The 17,422-nt window shown below is 39.6% G+C and overlaps 1 protein-coding gene across 1 annotated transcript in view; it reads left to right on the top strand.

Annotated features, from left to right (window-relative positions):
• RP1 (RP1 axonemal microtubule associated) overlaps window positions 1–17,422 on the top strand; it is a gene marked incomplete at its 3' end in the record, with an annotated part of 246,194 nt that overhangs the window by 173,654 nt on the left and 55,118 nt on the right. The window contains exon 15 of the mRNA XM_084230564.1: window positions 11,143–11,320. Coding sequence (XP_084086690.1) covers window positions 11,143–11,320 — 178 coding nt within the window. The remainder of the gene's footprint in view (window positions 1–11,142; window positions 11,321–17,422) is intronic.

The raw sequence follows: 17,422 nt of genomic DNA, 5'->3' as shown, positions 1-17,422 counted from the left end.
AACTGGTCTCTCTGAATCTTTTGATTGATAAATTTAGTCCTTTTACATTTAGAGTGATTATTGAGATGAGAGAGATCAACATGGTGGCAGGGAAATGCTGCCATAAAAAAAAAATTAATAGGGAGGAAAAGCAGCAGGTCCCTATGAAAATCAGGACATGGAAAATAAACAGGCGACTGGCAAGCTACCTAAAGAGGAAAGTTGCCATAAAAGAGGACAAAAAAGGGAGGAAAGCTCAGAACCCTGCTACCCTCCCCCACCCACAAAGCCAGTACACTCCCACCAACAGAAAGGAAAACAACAGCAACAACAACAAACTATAGATCAAGTGGGATTGTGAGTGGAAAGGAACTATTGCAGGCACTGCACTGTGGAGAACCTTGCAGGAATATCCATGGAGGTGAGTGAACAGCTCCAGGAGCCTTTAGAGGAAGATAAGGGCTCTGCAGAGAGACCTACAATAGCCCAAGGCTAGCCGGTAAGCTTGTGCAGAAAAGCGCGCGCGTGCTCAAAGAGCATACATGGATGGTGGATCGCGACTGTCGAGGTCCCCATGATCACGACCGAGGTTTGTGGGGAGACATATGGGAACCCTCACTGAGGTGAATGACCCTCACTGTGTAATCTAAAACCAGTCATTCGGCAGGGAGTAGGGTGCAAAAGGCGCCACTTCTGCAGACACTGAACTGGGCTATACCCGTATCCCGGAAATGAGGGCTTCAGAACTGAGACCCTGGGCACAAAATTTGGGGCATGGGATCCCCACGACATGCAGCACAGGGCGGAGACACAGCACTCCACGCTGTTGAGCCATTCTACGCCACCCCCACTCAGTTCCCTGGAGATCTCTGGGGAAAAAGCACAGCTCTGGAAGGATACTAGGAAAGATCTCTGGTGCCACCTAGTGATCAGAACAAAATCACCAACTTCCTAATAGTTGGAAGCCAGGGTTTCCAAAACCACCCCCAGGCTCTGATAGGGGGTGGGCCACACAAACTGGGGTAAGAAGGGAAACAAGGTGTGCAGCAAGACCCCATTCTGGAACTGAGAGCCAGGCACAGGATTCGGGGCTTGGGACATGCCATAACAGTGGGCACTGCACAGGGTGACAGCCATCATTTTGGATCTGAGACCCTGGGATTGAGAACCAGAACACAGAATTCAGGGCACAGGATCCCCACAGCTGTGGGAATAGCACTGAGTGAACACAGGGCAGACACAGCACCCAGTGTGAGCAATAGCCCCTGTGTCTAAGTTCTCCTCTTCCATTTCTCAGAGAAATACAGGGGAAAAGCACAGGTCAACAAGTAGAAGTCTCTAGCGCCACCTAGTGACCAGAGCAAAATCACCAACTGATTCCCTGCTGGCACTGAGTACTGAGGGAGGGAACTGTAAGAGACAGTGCCCAGCAACACAGCCACAGCATCAACACCCTGGTGGAGTTTTGGCCTATCAGTGCTGGTCTCAGTCTGGTAAACAGTTTCCGACACCTCTGAAGGAGCAATCCAAAGAGATGCCCACCAACACCAGTGGCACAACATCCCAATGCATAGAACAAATTAGAAAGCAAACAGCAGGGAGAAGATAAAATACAAACAACCGAGCAAGCTCTCAGGAGAAGGACACAACATAAAAAGAAAGTCAGTCACCAAAACTCAATAACAATGACAGAGAAGAACTTTTCTGCTTGTCAGATAGAGAATTAATAATCATCATGATTAAAATGTATAAAGAGATGAGACAAATAAACTGACTGACGAAAATGAGACCCTTAAGAAAGGAAATAAAATGAAAGGAGGAGACTAAAACATTACTGGAGGAGACAAAGAGCTCTTGGAAAAGCATTGAAAACAGAACCGAGGAAATGGAAGAACGGATCAGTACTCTTGAAGGTGCAGAAATAGAAAGAACCAAAAGAGAAAAAGAGAGAGAGAAGTGTAAAGGAAGAAGAATGAGAATACCCTTAGACAATTATCAGACTCCATTAAGAGAGGAAATATAAGGGTTTTAGGCATTCCAGAAGGTGAGGAGAGAGAGAAAGGATCTGAGAAATTATTCAAGGAGAAAATTGAATAGAACTTCCCAAGCATGAAAAAGGAGACAGATATAGACATACAAGAAGTGAGAAGTAAACCTAATTACCACAATGAGAAGAAAACTACAGAGACACAAAATAGTAAAGCTTGAAACAGTCTGAGACAAAGAAAAATATAATGATACTGGCAAGGGGGAAGAAACAGATAATCTATAAGGAAAAATCAATCAGGTTAACCTCAGACTTCTCCAAAGAAACACTATGGGCAAGAAGAGAATAGAGTAACATATTCAACAAACTTCAAGACAGCACATGCCAACCAAGAATACTTTACCCTGGAAAGTTCTCCTTCCTCTATGAAGAAAAAATATGTACCTTCTCAGACAAACAGAAACTCCAGAAATTCATTACAACTAAACCTGCAAGAAGTTCTAAAGCCAAAGCAACAGAGGAATGATCAAGAACAGAATAAAGTGAGGAATAAAATAAAAAAAAATAAAACCAAAAAATGGCAAATACAGATGCCAACATATCTGTATTAAATCTAAATGTAAACGTATTAAACTCATCAATAAAAAGATAGAATAACATGCTGGATTAAAAAATAAAATCCATCCTTCTGCTGTCTCCAGGAAACACATTTAACCACAAAAAATAAACATAGACTGAAAGTAAAAGGTTGGAAAACAATCCAACAAGCAAATGGACCAAAAAAGAAGGCAGAAAGAGCCATACTTATATCAGATGAAATAGACTTTAAATTAAGAAAAGTAAAAAGAGACATAGACGAACACTACATTATGATCAAGGAGACAATAGATCAGGAAGATCTAACACTCATCAACGTGTATCACCAAATGAAGGAGCACCAAAATATATTAGACAGTTATTATTAGCTCTGAAAACAGACATTAAAGAAAATAGATATATAGTGAGAGACTTCAACACCCCACTCTCACCAATGGACAGATCAACAAGACAAAAAATAAATAAAGACATTAGAGCCTAAATAAAGACATAGAACTCATGGACTTAGGAGACATCTATAGGACACTGCACCCAAAAAAATCCGAGTACACATTTTTGTCAAGTGCGCATGGATCATTCTCCAGAATCAAATACATACTGGGCCACAAGACAAACATCAACAGATACATGAAGATCAAAATCATTCCAACTATCTTCTCTGATCATAAAGGCAATAACCTAGAAATAAATAGTGAAAAGAAAAGAAGGAACCCTCCCACTTCATGAAGATTGAAATCCACACTACTGGAAGACCACCGGACTAATAAGGAGATCAAAGAAAAAATTAAAAAATACTTTGAGTTGAATGACAAAGAGGACACCACTTTCCAGAATGTATGGGATGCAGCAAAAGCAGTAATAAGGGGAAAATAGATAGCAATACAGGTTCACATCAACAAACAAGAAAGAACTTAAAGAAACAACCTAATCTGACATCTCAAAGATGTCAGAACAACAGCTACAAAACAAAAACCCTAAAGTCAATTGAAGAAAGGAAATAATAAAAATCAAAGCAGAAATAAACGAAATAGAAATGAAAGAAACAATCCAAAAGATCAATGAAACCAAAAATTGGCTCTTTGAAAAAATAAAAAATATAGAGAAAACTCTAGCCAGACTCACAAAGCAAAAACAGGAGAAAACACATATAAATAGAATTATAAATGAAAGAAGAGAAATCACAACAGCCTCAGTAGAAATCAAAAGAATAATCAGAGATTACTATGAACACTTACATGCAAACACATTCAACAACCTAGAAGTGATGGACAAATTCCTAGAATAATATAACCATCCCAAACTGCACAAAGAAGAAATAGAACACCTAAACAGACCCATTACAAGCAGCCAAATTGAGGCAGTAATCAAAGCACTCCCCAAAAACAAATGTCCAGGCCCAGACAGCTTCACAAATGAATTCTACCAAACTTTCACCAGTGAATTAGTGCCTATCCTACCCAAACCCTTTCAAAAAATTGGATTCCTTGTACGTCTTTCTCTTGTCTTACTGCTCTGGCTAGGACTTCTACTATTATATTGAAAAGCAGTGGTGAGAGTGGACATCCTTGTCTTGTTCCAGATCTTAATGGAAAAGTTTTCAGCTTTTGCCACTGAGAATGATATTGGCTGTTGGCTTGTCATATATGGCCTTTATGATGTTCAGGTATGTTCCTTGTATCCCAAGAATTTCAAGGGCTTTTATCATGAATGGGTGTTGCACTTTGTCGAAAGCTTTCTCAGCATCTATTGATATTATCATATGGTTTTTATATTTCTTTTTGTTGATGTTTTGGATAACGTTGATTGATTTTCGGATGTTGAACCATCCTTGTGTTCCTGGAATGAATCCTATTTGGTCGTGGTGAATTATCTTATGGGTACATTGTTGGATTCTGATAGCTAAAATTTTATTGAGGATTTTTGCATCAGTGTTCATTAGGGAGTTTGACCTGTAATTTTCTCTGAAGAGGAAATGCAAATGGTGGCCAACAGGCATATGAAAATGTTCAACATTACTTGTAATCAGGGAAATGCAAATCAAAACTACAATGAGATACCATCTCACACCAGTGAGAATGGCACATATTAAAAAAACTAGCAACAACAAATGTTGGCGAGGTTGTGGAGAAAAAGGAACTCTCCTGTACTGTTGGTGGGAGTGCAAACTGGTCCAACCACTATGGAGAGCTGTGTGGAGATTTCTTGACCTACTAAACATAGAGCTTCCATATGATCCAGCAATTCCACTCCTAGGTATTTACCCAAAGGACACAGAAACATCAATTCCAAAAAGCACCTGCACGCCTATGTTTATAGCAGCACTATTTACAATAGCTAAGCTTTGGAAACAACCCAAATGCCCCAAAATAGATGACTGGATCAAGAAGATGTGGTACATATACACCATGGAATATTACTCAGCATTCAGAAAAGATAAACACATGCAATTTACAGCAACATGGATGGCGCTGGAAGGGATCATGCTTAGTGAAATAAGCCAGAAAGAAAAAAAAAAATACCGGATGGTCTCACTCATAGCAGGAATCTAGAAAACTTAAATAAGGGACCAGGAAAAAGAATAACTATAAGAAAGAAAATATAAAAATCTACAAATAACTATGAACAAGAGACACTCTATCGGGGGTGAGGGGCGGGGAGGGGAGGGATTGGGGTCAAAATAAGGGGGTTGTAATTGTATGGGGAATATAAAAATAAAATTTAAATTAAAAACAAAAAAATCTAAAAAAAAAATCAGATGGTTTCACATATGGCAGGTATATAGGGGAACCAAATAAGACATCAGTGTAAAAAAATAATAACAGTACAAAACACAACAAAGCAAAACCAGACAATTACAAATCAGAGATATACTGCAGGGGAGGAGGAGGGGGAGAGGTCAGAGGGAGGGAGGAAGCAGCACTGGGGACTGAGATGATGATGCAAGGGTGCATTGGTGAAGGAAACTCTATGGGGGCTACTCCTGAGGGGGAGGGAAGCAAATATTATTTAAAAATGAAAAATGATGAAAAAAATTAAAAAATAAAATAGAGTGATTATTGATATATGAGGATTTGTATTGCTACTTTGCCTTTAGATCTGGATCTGTCTACTTTCTTATTAAGTATTTTATTTAATTGTCATTGTCTTTGATTTAGATAGGGGAGCCCCTTTCAACATTTCTTATAGTGGAGGTCTGGTAGTGGCTAATTTCCTCAGGTTCTATTTTTCTTGGAAGACCTTTATTTCTCCCTCAGACATGAAGGGAGTGATGTAGTATATAGTGTGCTAGGATGGCAATTTTGTTGTTGAGTATTTTGGATACTTCATTTCATGGGGTTTTCTTTGAGAAGTCTGATGATACTGTGATAGGATTTCTTTTGTAGTTTACCTGTTTATTTTCCTTGCCACTTGATATTTTCACAACTATGCATCTTGGTGTAGGTCTCATCACATTTAGATAGGCAGATATTTTTAGCATGATAAACTTGTTTGTTTAGTTCCTTCCCCAGATTTGGGGGCCTTTCCTCCCTTGTTTCTTTGAATAATCTGTTTCCTTATCTCTTTCTTCCTCTTCTGGGATGTCCATTATCCCCTGCTGCCTTCCCTAATGAGTCATATAGGTCTCAAAGTTTTTCTTTATTTTTTTATTCATATTTCTCTTTCCTCTTCTATCTGTGTGCTTTGTGCATTATGATACTAAAGATCACTAATTCAGTCCTCCAGCTAGTCTAGTCAACTTCTATAGCTTCTGAAGGTTTTTTTTTTCTCTTCTACTGATGATCTGTTTGCTTCCAACAACTCCCTTATTTCTTAAGTCTTTAATTTATAATTTCTGTTTGTTGATTGTATTTCTACTTATATTCATTCATCTTTCTGCATTTATTTCATTTCTTTGAGTTTCTACAGCATGGCTATTTTGCCTTCTCTCATAGGAAGATTAAATATTCCTTATTTTGGACTGGTTCCTGGAAAATTGTTCCTATCTTGTAGTCATATTTCCTTGAGGTCTCAATTTGCCATATGTTGTGTGGTTTTTGTCTCCCCATTTTGCTGTTTTCAAACTACTCCCCAGGGATTCTGTACTCTCTGGTCATAGCAAGTTGGAGCTTCAACTCTAAGAAAGTATGTTGGGGGGACAAGTGTACAAACTCCTGACTCCAGACACTGGTCTTCAGCAAACAGGATATCCTATTTTTGCAGGGTGTGTTCACTGTGTTTACTCATAGTTTCTGACTACAAACTCTCGTTGAAGGCCCACATGTCATTCTTTAGGATAGGAATGGATGACTTCCTGGCTTTTTGAAGCTTGTTGTTTAGAAGTCACCTGCAGAAAAGGCTATGAACAATCAGTTCAGATATCCTGTACTTTCCCATGGTGCCAGTATGCCAACACCAGAAACTCCATTTGTTCCAGGTCTGCAACTCCTATGACTCCCCAAGTAATCACAAAGTACCCACTGAGTAGACTATATTTACTGTGGCTACTTGTAGTTTCTGTCTATGCACAAGGGGGATGTGTATTTGATGACCTAAACTCTCAAAAGCCTGGAATGTAGGAATCCCCTGCTAAAAAGGCTGTGAATAATGTTTACAAGTCCTGCACTCTCCTTCTGTGTAGGGCAGCAAATATCAAAAATCATTCCAGGTTCAGGCCTGTGCCTCCCCTGAATCTCTCATGGACACAAAGAAACCCCTGGGTAGATCATATTCACTGTGTCACTGGCAGTTTCTTTCTGTGCACTCTGAGTGTGGAATAGGGGTTTTACAAGTGGAATGGGTGGATGGGTGGTGACCCATGCTGTCTGAAGCCCATGGTCTAGGAGTTCCCTGCTATTAAGGTTCTATGTAATATGCTCTGAGTTCCTGCATTCAGCCACTATTTAGAGAAACAAGCACCAGAAATCTCATTAGTTCCAGGCTTATAACTGACTATCCAAAGCAGGTTTAAAAATCCTGCTGGCATTAATGTCCTATGAGACAGTAACAGTGAGCCCAAGAGATTCAGGGTTCAGGGAAGGAGATGAGGTTGACACAGGTGATTTTAGGGAGCAAAGGTGTTCTGTGTGACAGAGTTCTGGGGAGAAGGACATGAAGCCTACATACAACCCTCTGACAGTACACACAGGAGTGACCCCAACTGCACACTGTGGGCTTCAGCTGATAAGGAGATATTACAGGCATGACACTGTCCTGAAGAGAAGGAATGGCAGGGCCTGACTGACTGCAGGTGAGCTGTGTGCCATGTGGCCCAGAGTGGCCTGAGCCCTGGGCCCCATCCACCTGCCCCTTTCCCACTGCACAGAGTGAGCAACATGTGTTCTCTCTATGCATGAACAGAGCAAGGGTGGAGAGGGGTGGCTAGCACCCACTGGCTGCCCCTCCCCCAGGCCAACTGTGATGAGCCCTGTTGCCAGGCACCTGTTTGTTTTGGAGACAGAACCTTCCACTGTGTTCTTTGTGATCTGTGAGGCCCACAGTTGGCATGGCAGTTGGTGGCCAAGCACTGATAGCCTGTGGTGATGGCCATGTATGTCCTGAGGCTGCTGCAGCAGCTGTGGGCTGACCTGCTGGTGCTACTTCACTGCGTTGCACAGGTTCCAGGAATCCTGAAAGCAGCCTGGCAGTTACTCTTTATTTTGCCCTGTTGGGCTTTACATTCAAAATCAGACAGATTTTGAGCAGAGGGCAAGGGCCTTCGAAAACTCAGTCCTCTTTTGAGGAGAACCCTGGGCAAGGTCCTAAGACCCGCCAGGAGACAGCCGTCCCTGAAGCTCTCCAGGAACCAGACGCGGAGCCCACTCCTCCCAAAGTACCAACCATCAACTTGGGCGTACTGAAACTGACTCTGGGAATCCTCGGCCTCCAAAATCGGAAGGCTCAACCTCAAGCCGTGACCGCCTACTTTGACGGCCAGATACAGAGGCTTCAGGGGCAGCTTCAGGAGGAGCTGGAGTCATACCATCAAAGAGTCCTGGTGCTGGAGAGCTGGAGAGTGGAGGAGGAGCAGCAGCACCTGACCATAGTAAAGCTGCTGCTCAGCACCTGCTAGGACCTGGACTCCACTCTTCAGGCCCGGGACCTGTACAAGAACATCATCCACACCCAGACCACAGCCACGCAGAGAGTCACTGCCAGCCACCTGAGAGAGCTCCGCCGCTGTGAGCAGAGGGCTCAGGAGAGCAAGGAGGCTGCCATGGCCAAGCAGACGGAGCTCCAGAAGCTCAGAATGAGCAGTGGACCTCTCAGGCAGGAGCCATCCACCTCAGATGGAACACCAAATACCATCTTTCCCCACATGAGCCTGGTGCTCCTGGGGCTCCTTCCTAGAGACCCTGCGCTGCCAGGGGCTTTCCTTCGTCCAGCTGTGGTGGGGCCTGGGAGTGGGGTCCTCTCTAGCTACTGATACCCCATCCTGAGCTGTCTCCCCCGCTCACATTGAATGCCCCATAGATGCCTCACCTCATAATATCTAGTATAGTTTGGTAGTTTAAGATTGTATTTTAAGGGCCTCCCTGGTGGCGCAGCGGTTGAGCGCTGGGCTGCGAAGCTGCCAGCAGCCTCTGCAGCGCGAGTTCAATCCCTGGCCACTGGGCGAGGGTCCCACATGGCACGCAGACCTCTCCTGCCACCCACTGCTCCCCTCAGCAGTGTACTTTGTCAGTCTGCCTGTTCTGCTCTGGCTCTGGTGAATTCTCTCACCCTCCCGCGCTTCTGACTGTACCATTGCTTGTATAAATAAATAAATAAATCTAAAAAAAATTGTATTTTAAATAAAAATTGTTGATCATTAAAAAAATAAAAATAAAAAAGTCCTTGTCCAAGCAGTCAAAAATGTTAATTATATTAAGCGTTTAAAGGATGTAGTTTGTATTCCTTGAAAATTTTTACATTTACTGAGACTTGTTTTATGGATAATGAACTATCTAAAGGTTACCTGATAATGAACTATTATTACCTAGATAATGAACTATCTAAAGGTTACCTGCATACCAGCAGAAAATAAGTATATTTTGCTGTTGTTTGGTGGAGGGTTATAAAAATACCAAAAAAACTATATCTTTACCAATTTTTACCTTTCCAATCTATTTGTGAGAATGTAAAATTGACCTATCTGACTATAATTGTGAATGCCTTTATTTTTCTATAGTTCAACAGGATTTTTCCTTCATATAATAAGAAGTTTTGTTATCAGGTGACAACTATTTGGGGTTGCTATATCATCTTAATGTATTGTATCATCTATATGAAACAGATTTGTTTCGTTGTGATTACATTTTTGCTCTGAAATCTAATTTAAATATATAGCCATTCCAGCTTTCTTTTGGATAGTGCTAGCACTGGGCATCTGTTTCTATCCATTTGCTTTTAATCTATTTACATGTTTGTACTTAAATTGTGTCTCCTGTAATTATCATATAGGTCTGACTTACCTTTATATTCACTTAGACCAATGTTTTCTGATAATTGTATACAAAGAACATTTACATTTAATGTAACTACTAATATGGTCGGATATAAGTCTAAGAAAAGAGCTTATATTTGAATGTTTTATTTGGTAGTCACGTTAGATGGATGACATGTGTGGCACACTCTGAGTCCTATTCCTATTTTCTGGAGAAGGGTTGGCCCTTGAGATGGAGTGGGGTCTGGCTCAAATTGAACTGACTCAAATTCCCTGACTCCTATGGATTGTGACAGATTTTACAAGCTATGGTATAAGTATTCATGCTAAGTGAAGAAGATATGATAAGTACAATCTTTTAGATTTCATTATCAGCTGTGACAAATGAAAGAAATGATTAAAGAAGTTTTACCTCTGCCCCTGCCCCCCCCCAAAAAAAATAAAAATAAAAATCCCGCTGGGAAAATTGGATTCAGTGTTGCCACCCACAACTTTGTTTACTCTGGGTGTGGGCCAAAGGTCACGTAGGGAGTAAGGATAGATGACTTCCCCGGTCCCCCCCTACATGCACAGATAACGCTGAGGGTGTGGAGATTGCATAGGGGATAGAACAGTGGTTCTGCCCACAGCCAAAACTAGACACAAACTGCCTGGGTATCCTTGAACAGTTAAACAAGCTATGATCTTACAGAGATGTATGAGTTCTCCTTCCCAGTCCAGGGTCATAGGATAGTCCAGGGGCCTTGTGGGGGGAAAGGCATATATCCCTTGTGCTGAACTGTCACCATTCTTGACTTGTGTTTAATGTAAGTGGATATATGGTAATGATTTCTTTCTTTCCCATCATGATTTTATTTTCTGAAAGGGGAATTTCATATTATAGTATTTTCTATTCACCAAAAGAGGTGGAAAACTCTAAAATGAAGTAAAGTATGCCCTGTCCTCTCCTTAGTTGAAGCCCCTCTGTGATTTAGAGTCCTTTCACCAAGGTATGTGCCCTTTTTACATCTAGACTGACTGTTTCTATATCTTATGTAACAAGATGAAGCGCATATTGCGACTTATGCAAAAAGGTTTAGATTTGTTAAGAGGATTGCATTTTTGTGAAGTAACTGGTTTTATATTCTGACCTTTAGTATTTCTTGCGATTTATGAAATGATATTATATTGATTTTAGGGTACAGGAGATACTGACTGTCATTTTAAAATTAAGAAGAATTTGGAAAATGCATCAGTAAGCCTGGAATCTATGAAGAACCCAGGGCTGTTTGTTGGACTTCAGTCAGATGGACAGGCAAAACCTGTTATTTATACCAAGAACGGGAATGTTTTCTTCTATCCAAAAGTCATCAAATGTATGTTTACTCTGAAATACTTCCAGTTTGACTTACTTTGTAATTATTTGCAGTGTCTGATAATTTTATTGCATTTTTAATAAGTAAATCTCTGCTATTAGGCTTTTCTGTTATTGTTATTCTAAAAGCAGTGGGGAAAAAACTATGATGAAGACAACTTACCTCAAATTCTCAAATGTCTTATGTATTGTTGCTATATCAAGTAAGATATTTTATAGTTTTTACAATTGTATGTGTGCAAATATGTGTGCTCAAATGTGTGTGCATTCATGTGTGTGTGAATATCTGTGAGTGTGCATATGCATTTTCTTATTAAAGGATATCTTCAGATATACTGAGAGGGCATGGAGCTGTTAGAACCATTCCCAGTTCCACTGCTGTCAATTTTTGATGCTCAGTGTATAAAAGGATATAGAAAAAAAATGAAATCTGAATTAAAAATAGCATTTGGGGCCTCCCCTGTTGGCACAGCGGTTGAGTGCTGCACTGCAAAGATGCCTGCAGCCTCTGCAGCACTGGTTCGATCCCCGGCCACAGGCGAGGGTCCCACATGGTGCGACAGACCTCTCCTGCCCACCCACTGCTCCCCTCAGCAGTGTATTTTGTCAGTCTGCCTGTTCTGTTCCCCGCTCTGGCTCTGGTGAATTCTCTCACTCTCTCATGCTTCCGACTGTACCCAGTGCTTGTATAAATAAATAAGTAAATCTTTAAAAAAAAATAAAAATAGCATTTGGAAAAAAATGTGTTAAGTATGGGACAGAAATGTGAATATATTGAAACTGGTAATTTTATATCTAAGTTCAGGTTTTCTAGAAAATTGAAGTAAGGACTTTAAGTAATTTGAACTTAGTTGCTTGAACACAAAAGTTTATATGTGAATTACATTGTCTTATTAAATTATCCCCCAAATTGGATTGTTATTTAATTTTTTAAGATTTGCATAATTTTCTTAGTCTGATCCATTTATTTTTTTAAATCAAAGTCTACCTATACTATATATGGATATATATATAGCATTCCCTAGGCTACTTTGTCTGTGTATAAATATATATAATATTCTGCATATAAATAGATATAAAATTCTTTTGGGTTATACATGTATATAAAATTCATATGTAGGGTTACATATATATGTAAGCATGTGTGTACATATATGTTTATATGTCTATATGTGTGTGCATATATATATATGCACACACATAATTTATTGCCACCTAATACCACTACTCTCTTCACCCTCTGTTTTTCCACAGGCTGGCACAGAATGGCACTCCTAATCAATCAAATGGGTATGCCATCTGTCTCTGTAGTTCTGAAAGGAAACAGATGACATGAGAAAGTAGAAAGACATAGGGTGGGGTAGAAGAAAAAGCAGTGACAAATAACGAGCAAGGGACAGCAGCCATGCTAGAAGGCACAGGAAGAAAGAAATAATACAAAGGAAGGGGAAGTTAAGAAAAGATGTGAAGAGACAGCAGTAAAAATAAGTTGTGGAACTACGTAAGAGATAATAAAAAGCCAAGTTTGCCAACCTAATGTATTGGCACCAGTAGAAAAAAAAAAGGAAAATCATTATCTTTTTATAGGCTTTTAGCAGTTCAGTTCTGTTACTAGAAAATAAATTATTTATTTATTTTCTTCTCCACTTACCAACTAACATTGGATAGCTATGGTTTCTAAGTCCATGGCACTGGAATAACAGTAATATCTTCCTTATTTTCCCAGTAGATCTGTTAGGGATCAAAAGTCAGAACTTCTAAAATTCTTGAGAATTCCTATAGTGGTAAGAGCATTAGGAGTGTCTTCTGTTATATTGAGACAACTCTGGGTGGGCTCCTAGCCCGAGTTGGTTACTGGAAAGACCAAACCTTGATTAGAGACTTGGAACTTTCAACCCATGCCCTTTTTCAGAGGAAGAGAGGGAATGGACATGTAATTAATAATTGATCATACCTATATTAGGAAAACTCTGTAAAATCCTAGTAGTGTGAGGTTTGTGGAGTTTCCAGATCAGTGAACACTTTCCGGTACCAGGCAGGTGACATCCTCAGTTCCACAGGGACATAAGCTCCTGTGCTCATGACCCTTCCAGACTTCACCTTAAGTGTCCCTTCATCTGACTTTTCATCTATCTTTGTCATTTCCTTTACTATCTTATAATAAACTGGCAAATATAAGCAAAGGTTTCCCTGAGTTCTGTGAACTCCTCTAACACATTAATCAAATATTATGGTAGGGTTCTGGGAACTTCTCTTTTATTTATATATTATTTATTTAATTTTATTTTTATATTCCCCATACAATTGCAACCCTCTTATTTTCACCCCAATCCCTCCTTTCCCTGCCGCCCCCCCCCCCATATTGTGTCTCTGGTTCATAGTTGTTTGTTGATTTTAATTTTTTTTTTCTTATAGCTATTCTTTTTCCTGGTCCTTTATTTAGGTTTTCTAGATACCTGCTATGAGTGAGACCATCTGGTATTTTTCTTTTTCTTTCTGACTTATTTCGCTGAGCATGATCCCTTCTAGCTCCATTCATGTTGCTGCAAATTGCATGTGTTTATCTTTTTTGAATGCTGAGTAATATTCCATTGTCTATATGTAGCACATCTTCTTGATCTAGTCATCTATTTTTTGGGCATTTGGGTTATTTCCATAGCTTAATTATTGTAAATAGTGCTGCTATAAACATAGGGGTGCAGTTGCTCTTTGTAATTATTGTTTCTGTGTCCTTTGGGTAAATACCTAATAGTGGAATTGCTGGATCATATGGAAGCGCTATCTTTAGTAGGTTGAGGAATCTCTACACAGCTTTCCATAGTGGTTGAACCAGTTTGCACTCCCACCAGCAATGCAGGAGAGTTCCTTTCTCTCCACATCCTCGCCAACATTTGTTGTTGCTAGTTTTTTTAATATGTGCCATTCTCACTGGTGTGGATGGTATCTCATTGTAGTTTTGATTTGCATGTCCCTGATTGCAAGTGATGTTGAACATTTTTTTCATATGCCTGTTGGCCATTTGTATTTCTTCTTTGGAGAAGTTTCTTTTTAGCTCTTGTGCCCATTTTTTGACTGGATTATTTTCTTTGTTTTTGTTGAGTCTCATCAGCTCTTTGTAGATTTTTGTGATCAGTCCTTTATCATTAGTGTTGTGTGCAAAAATGTTCTCCCAGTTGGTGGGGTTTCTCTTTGTTTTTGTTATTGTCTCTTTTGCTGTGCAGAAGCTCTTTAGTTTGGTGTAGTCCCAGCTGTTGATCTTTGCCTTCACTATCACTGCTTTGGGTGATGTGTCTATAAAGATGTCTTTGAGATGCATGTCATGTAGTGTTTTGCCTATATTTCCTTCTATATATTTTATGGTTTCAGGTCTTATGTATAGTTCTTTAATCCATTTTGAGTTGGTTTTTGTGCATGGTGTGAGGTAATAGTCAAGTTTCATTCTTTTGCATGTAGCAACCCAGTTTTCCCAGCACCATTTATTGAACAGACTTTCTTTGCTCCAATGCATATTCTTTGCTCCTTTGTCAAAGATTAGTTGACCATAAATCTGTGGGTTTATTTCTGGATTTTCTATTCGATTCCATTGGTCTGTGTGTCTGTTCTTGTTCCAATACGATGCAGTTTTGATGATTATGGCTTTGTACTATAGTTTGTTTTTTGTTTTTTGTTTTTTTTTTTATAGAGGCATGGTTTATTTATTTATGTATTTGTTTTTTTTTTTTTTTTTTTTTATACATGCACTGGGCATAGTCAGAAGCGCGGGAGGGTGAGAGAATTCACCAGAGCCAGAGTGGGGAGCAGAGCAGGCAGAAGGACTGAAGTACACTGCTGAGGGGAGCAGCGGGCGACAGGAGAGGTCTGCGCGCCATGTGGGACCCTCCTCTGGTGGCCGGGGAGCAGCTGGGGATTGAACCTGCGTCGCAGAGGCCGCGGGCAGCTTCGCAACCCAGCGCTCAACCGCTGCGCCACCGGGGAGGCCCTGTAGTATAGTTTGAAATCTGGGAGTGTGATGCCTCCATTCCCTTCTTTTTTTTTTCAGGAGGGTTTTGGCTATTTAGGGTTTTTGGTGGCTCCATATGAATTTTATCAATATTTTTTCTATTTCTTTGAAGAATGACATTGAAATTTTAATTGGAATGGCATTGAATCTGTAGATTGCTTGTGATAGGATGGCCATTTTGATAATGTTAATTCTTCCAATCCATGAGCAGGTGATGTCTTTCCATTTCTTTGTGTCTACTTCTGTTTCTTTTAACAGTGTTTTATAGTTTTCTTTGTATAGGTCCTTTACTTCTTTTGTTAGGTTTATTCCCAGGTATTTGATTTTTTTTGTTTCAATAATAAAAGGAATGGTTTTCTTGATTTCTTCTTCTTCAGGTTTATTGTTTGTTTATAGGAAGGCTACTGATTTTTATGTGTTGATTTTGTATCCTGCCACTTTACTGAACTGATTGATTAGTTTAATTAGTTTTTCTGTGGAGTTTTTGGGGTTCTCTATGTATAGCATCATATCATCTGCAAATAGTGATAGTTTGACTTCTTCCTTGCCTATTTGGATTCCTTGTATGTCTTTCTCTTGTCTTATTGCTCTGGCTAGGACTTCCAGTTTTATGTTGAAAAGCAGTGGTGAGAGTGGACATCCTTTTCTTGTTCCAGATCTTAATGGGAATGCTTTCAGCTTTTAATCATTGAGAATGATATTGGCTGTGGGCTTGTCATATATGGCCTTTATGATACTGAGGTATGTTCCTTGTATCCCAAGAATTTCAAGGGCCTTTATCATAAATGGGTGTTGTACTTTGTCAAATGCTTTCTCAGCATCTATGGATATTATCGTATGGTTTTTATATTTCTTTTTGTTGATGTGTTGGATTACGTTGATTGATTTTTGGATGTTGAACCATCCTTGTGTCCCTGGAATACATCCTACTTGGTCGTGGTGAATTATCTTATGGATGCATTGTTGGATTCTGTTGGCAAATATTTTGTTGAGGGTTCTTGCATCAGTGTTCATTAGGGAGATTGGCCTGTAATTTTCTTTTTTTGTTGGGCTTTGGTATTAGTGTAATGTTGGCTTTGTAGAACATATTTGATAGTATTCCTTCTTTTTCAATTTTTTGAAAGAGTTTGTGTAGGATGTAGTGTAGTTTGTGTAGGCACTAATTCACTACTGAACGTTTGATAGAATTCATTTGTGAAGCTGTCTGCGCTGGGGAACTTCTCTTTTATAGCTGAATGTTCAGAAACACAAAACAACCTTTACTTATGATAGACATCTGAAGTGGGGGACATTCTCATGGGACTGGGTTCTTAACCTGTGAGATCTAATGCAATCTCCAGGTAGATAGTTTCAAAATTGAGTTAACTTGTAGGGCACCCAACTGGTGTTGTAGAACTGTTTGATGTGGGGGAAAACCCCACACATTTGGTGACCAGAATTGTCATAAGTGAAGTATTTTGTGAGAAAGCAAAGGAAACACACAGTAGGTAAGACCAGGTTTTTTGAACTCAAACACATGCAAATGTCTATGCAAAATAGTTTGCCTTTGAGCTTTTAAAAATTACTGCCAATTTCCTTCCAAAACTTCCCACTGTAAAATCTGTGAAGTCTTTAATGGATATTAAGCAGAAAATTAATAGATTTTGGTACCTAGTTATTTTTCACAAAAGTGAAGAATGAGGCACCAAAATGGATTTTCATTAAGCGTGGAGAATACATATTATGTTCAGTTGATAGAATATAACAAAACACTTTTTTTGAAGCTCAGTCTGCTAATACTGTCCTGTTGATAACTACTATGCTATTTAAATACTCCCCTGAAGTCCTTTCTGTCTACTGAGTTGAAAGTTATCTCGTGGCATTGAGTGGACTTCTAACCATAGAATAGCATTTGCTCCTATTATGTCTTCAGGATGCAGTGTAATGCCTGATTCAAAAGAGATTGTTCAAAAAATGAATGCCATTGTATAAAGTAAGAAAGATGAGAGTTCATGAGTTCATGTCAAGAATGTCTGGATTTTATTTTCCTCTGCCAGCAGTATGTCCCTAATTTATATTAATTAACATATCTACACCCTGTTTTGTTATTTGTAAATTAGAATA

Source organism: Talpa europaea (genome assembly GCF_964194135.1).
Source record: "Talpa europaea genome assembly, chromosome: 3".
Lineage (NCBI taxonomy): Eukaryota > Metazoa > Chordata > Mammalia > Eulipotyphla > Talpidae > Talpa > Talpa europaea.
Note: the sequence above shows the minus strand (reverse complement) of the source record. Positions and strands in the feature narration are given on the sequence as shown.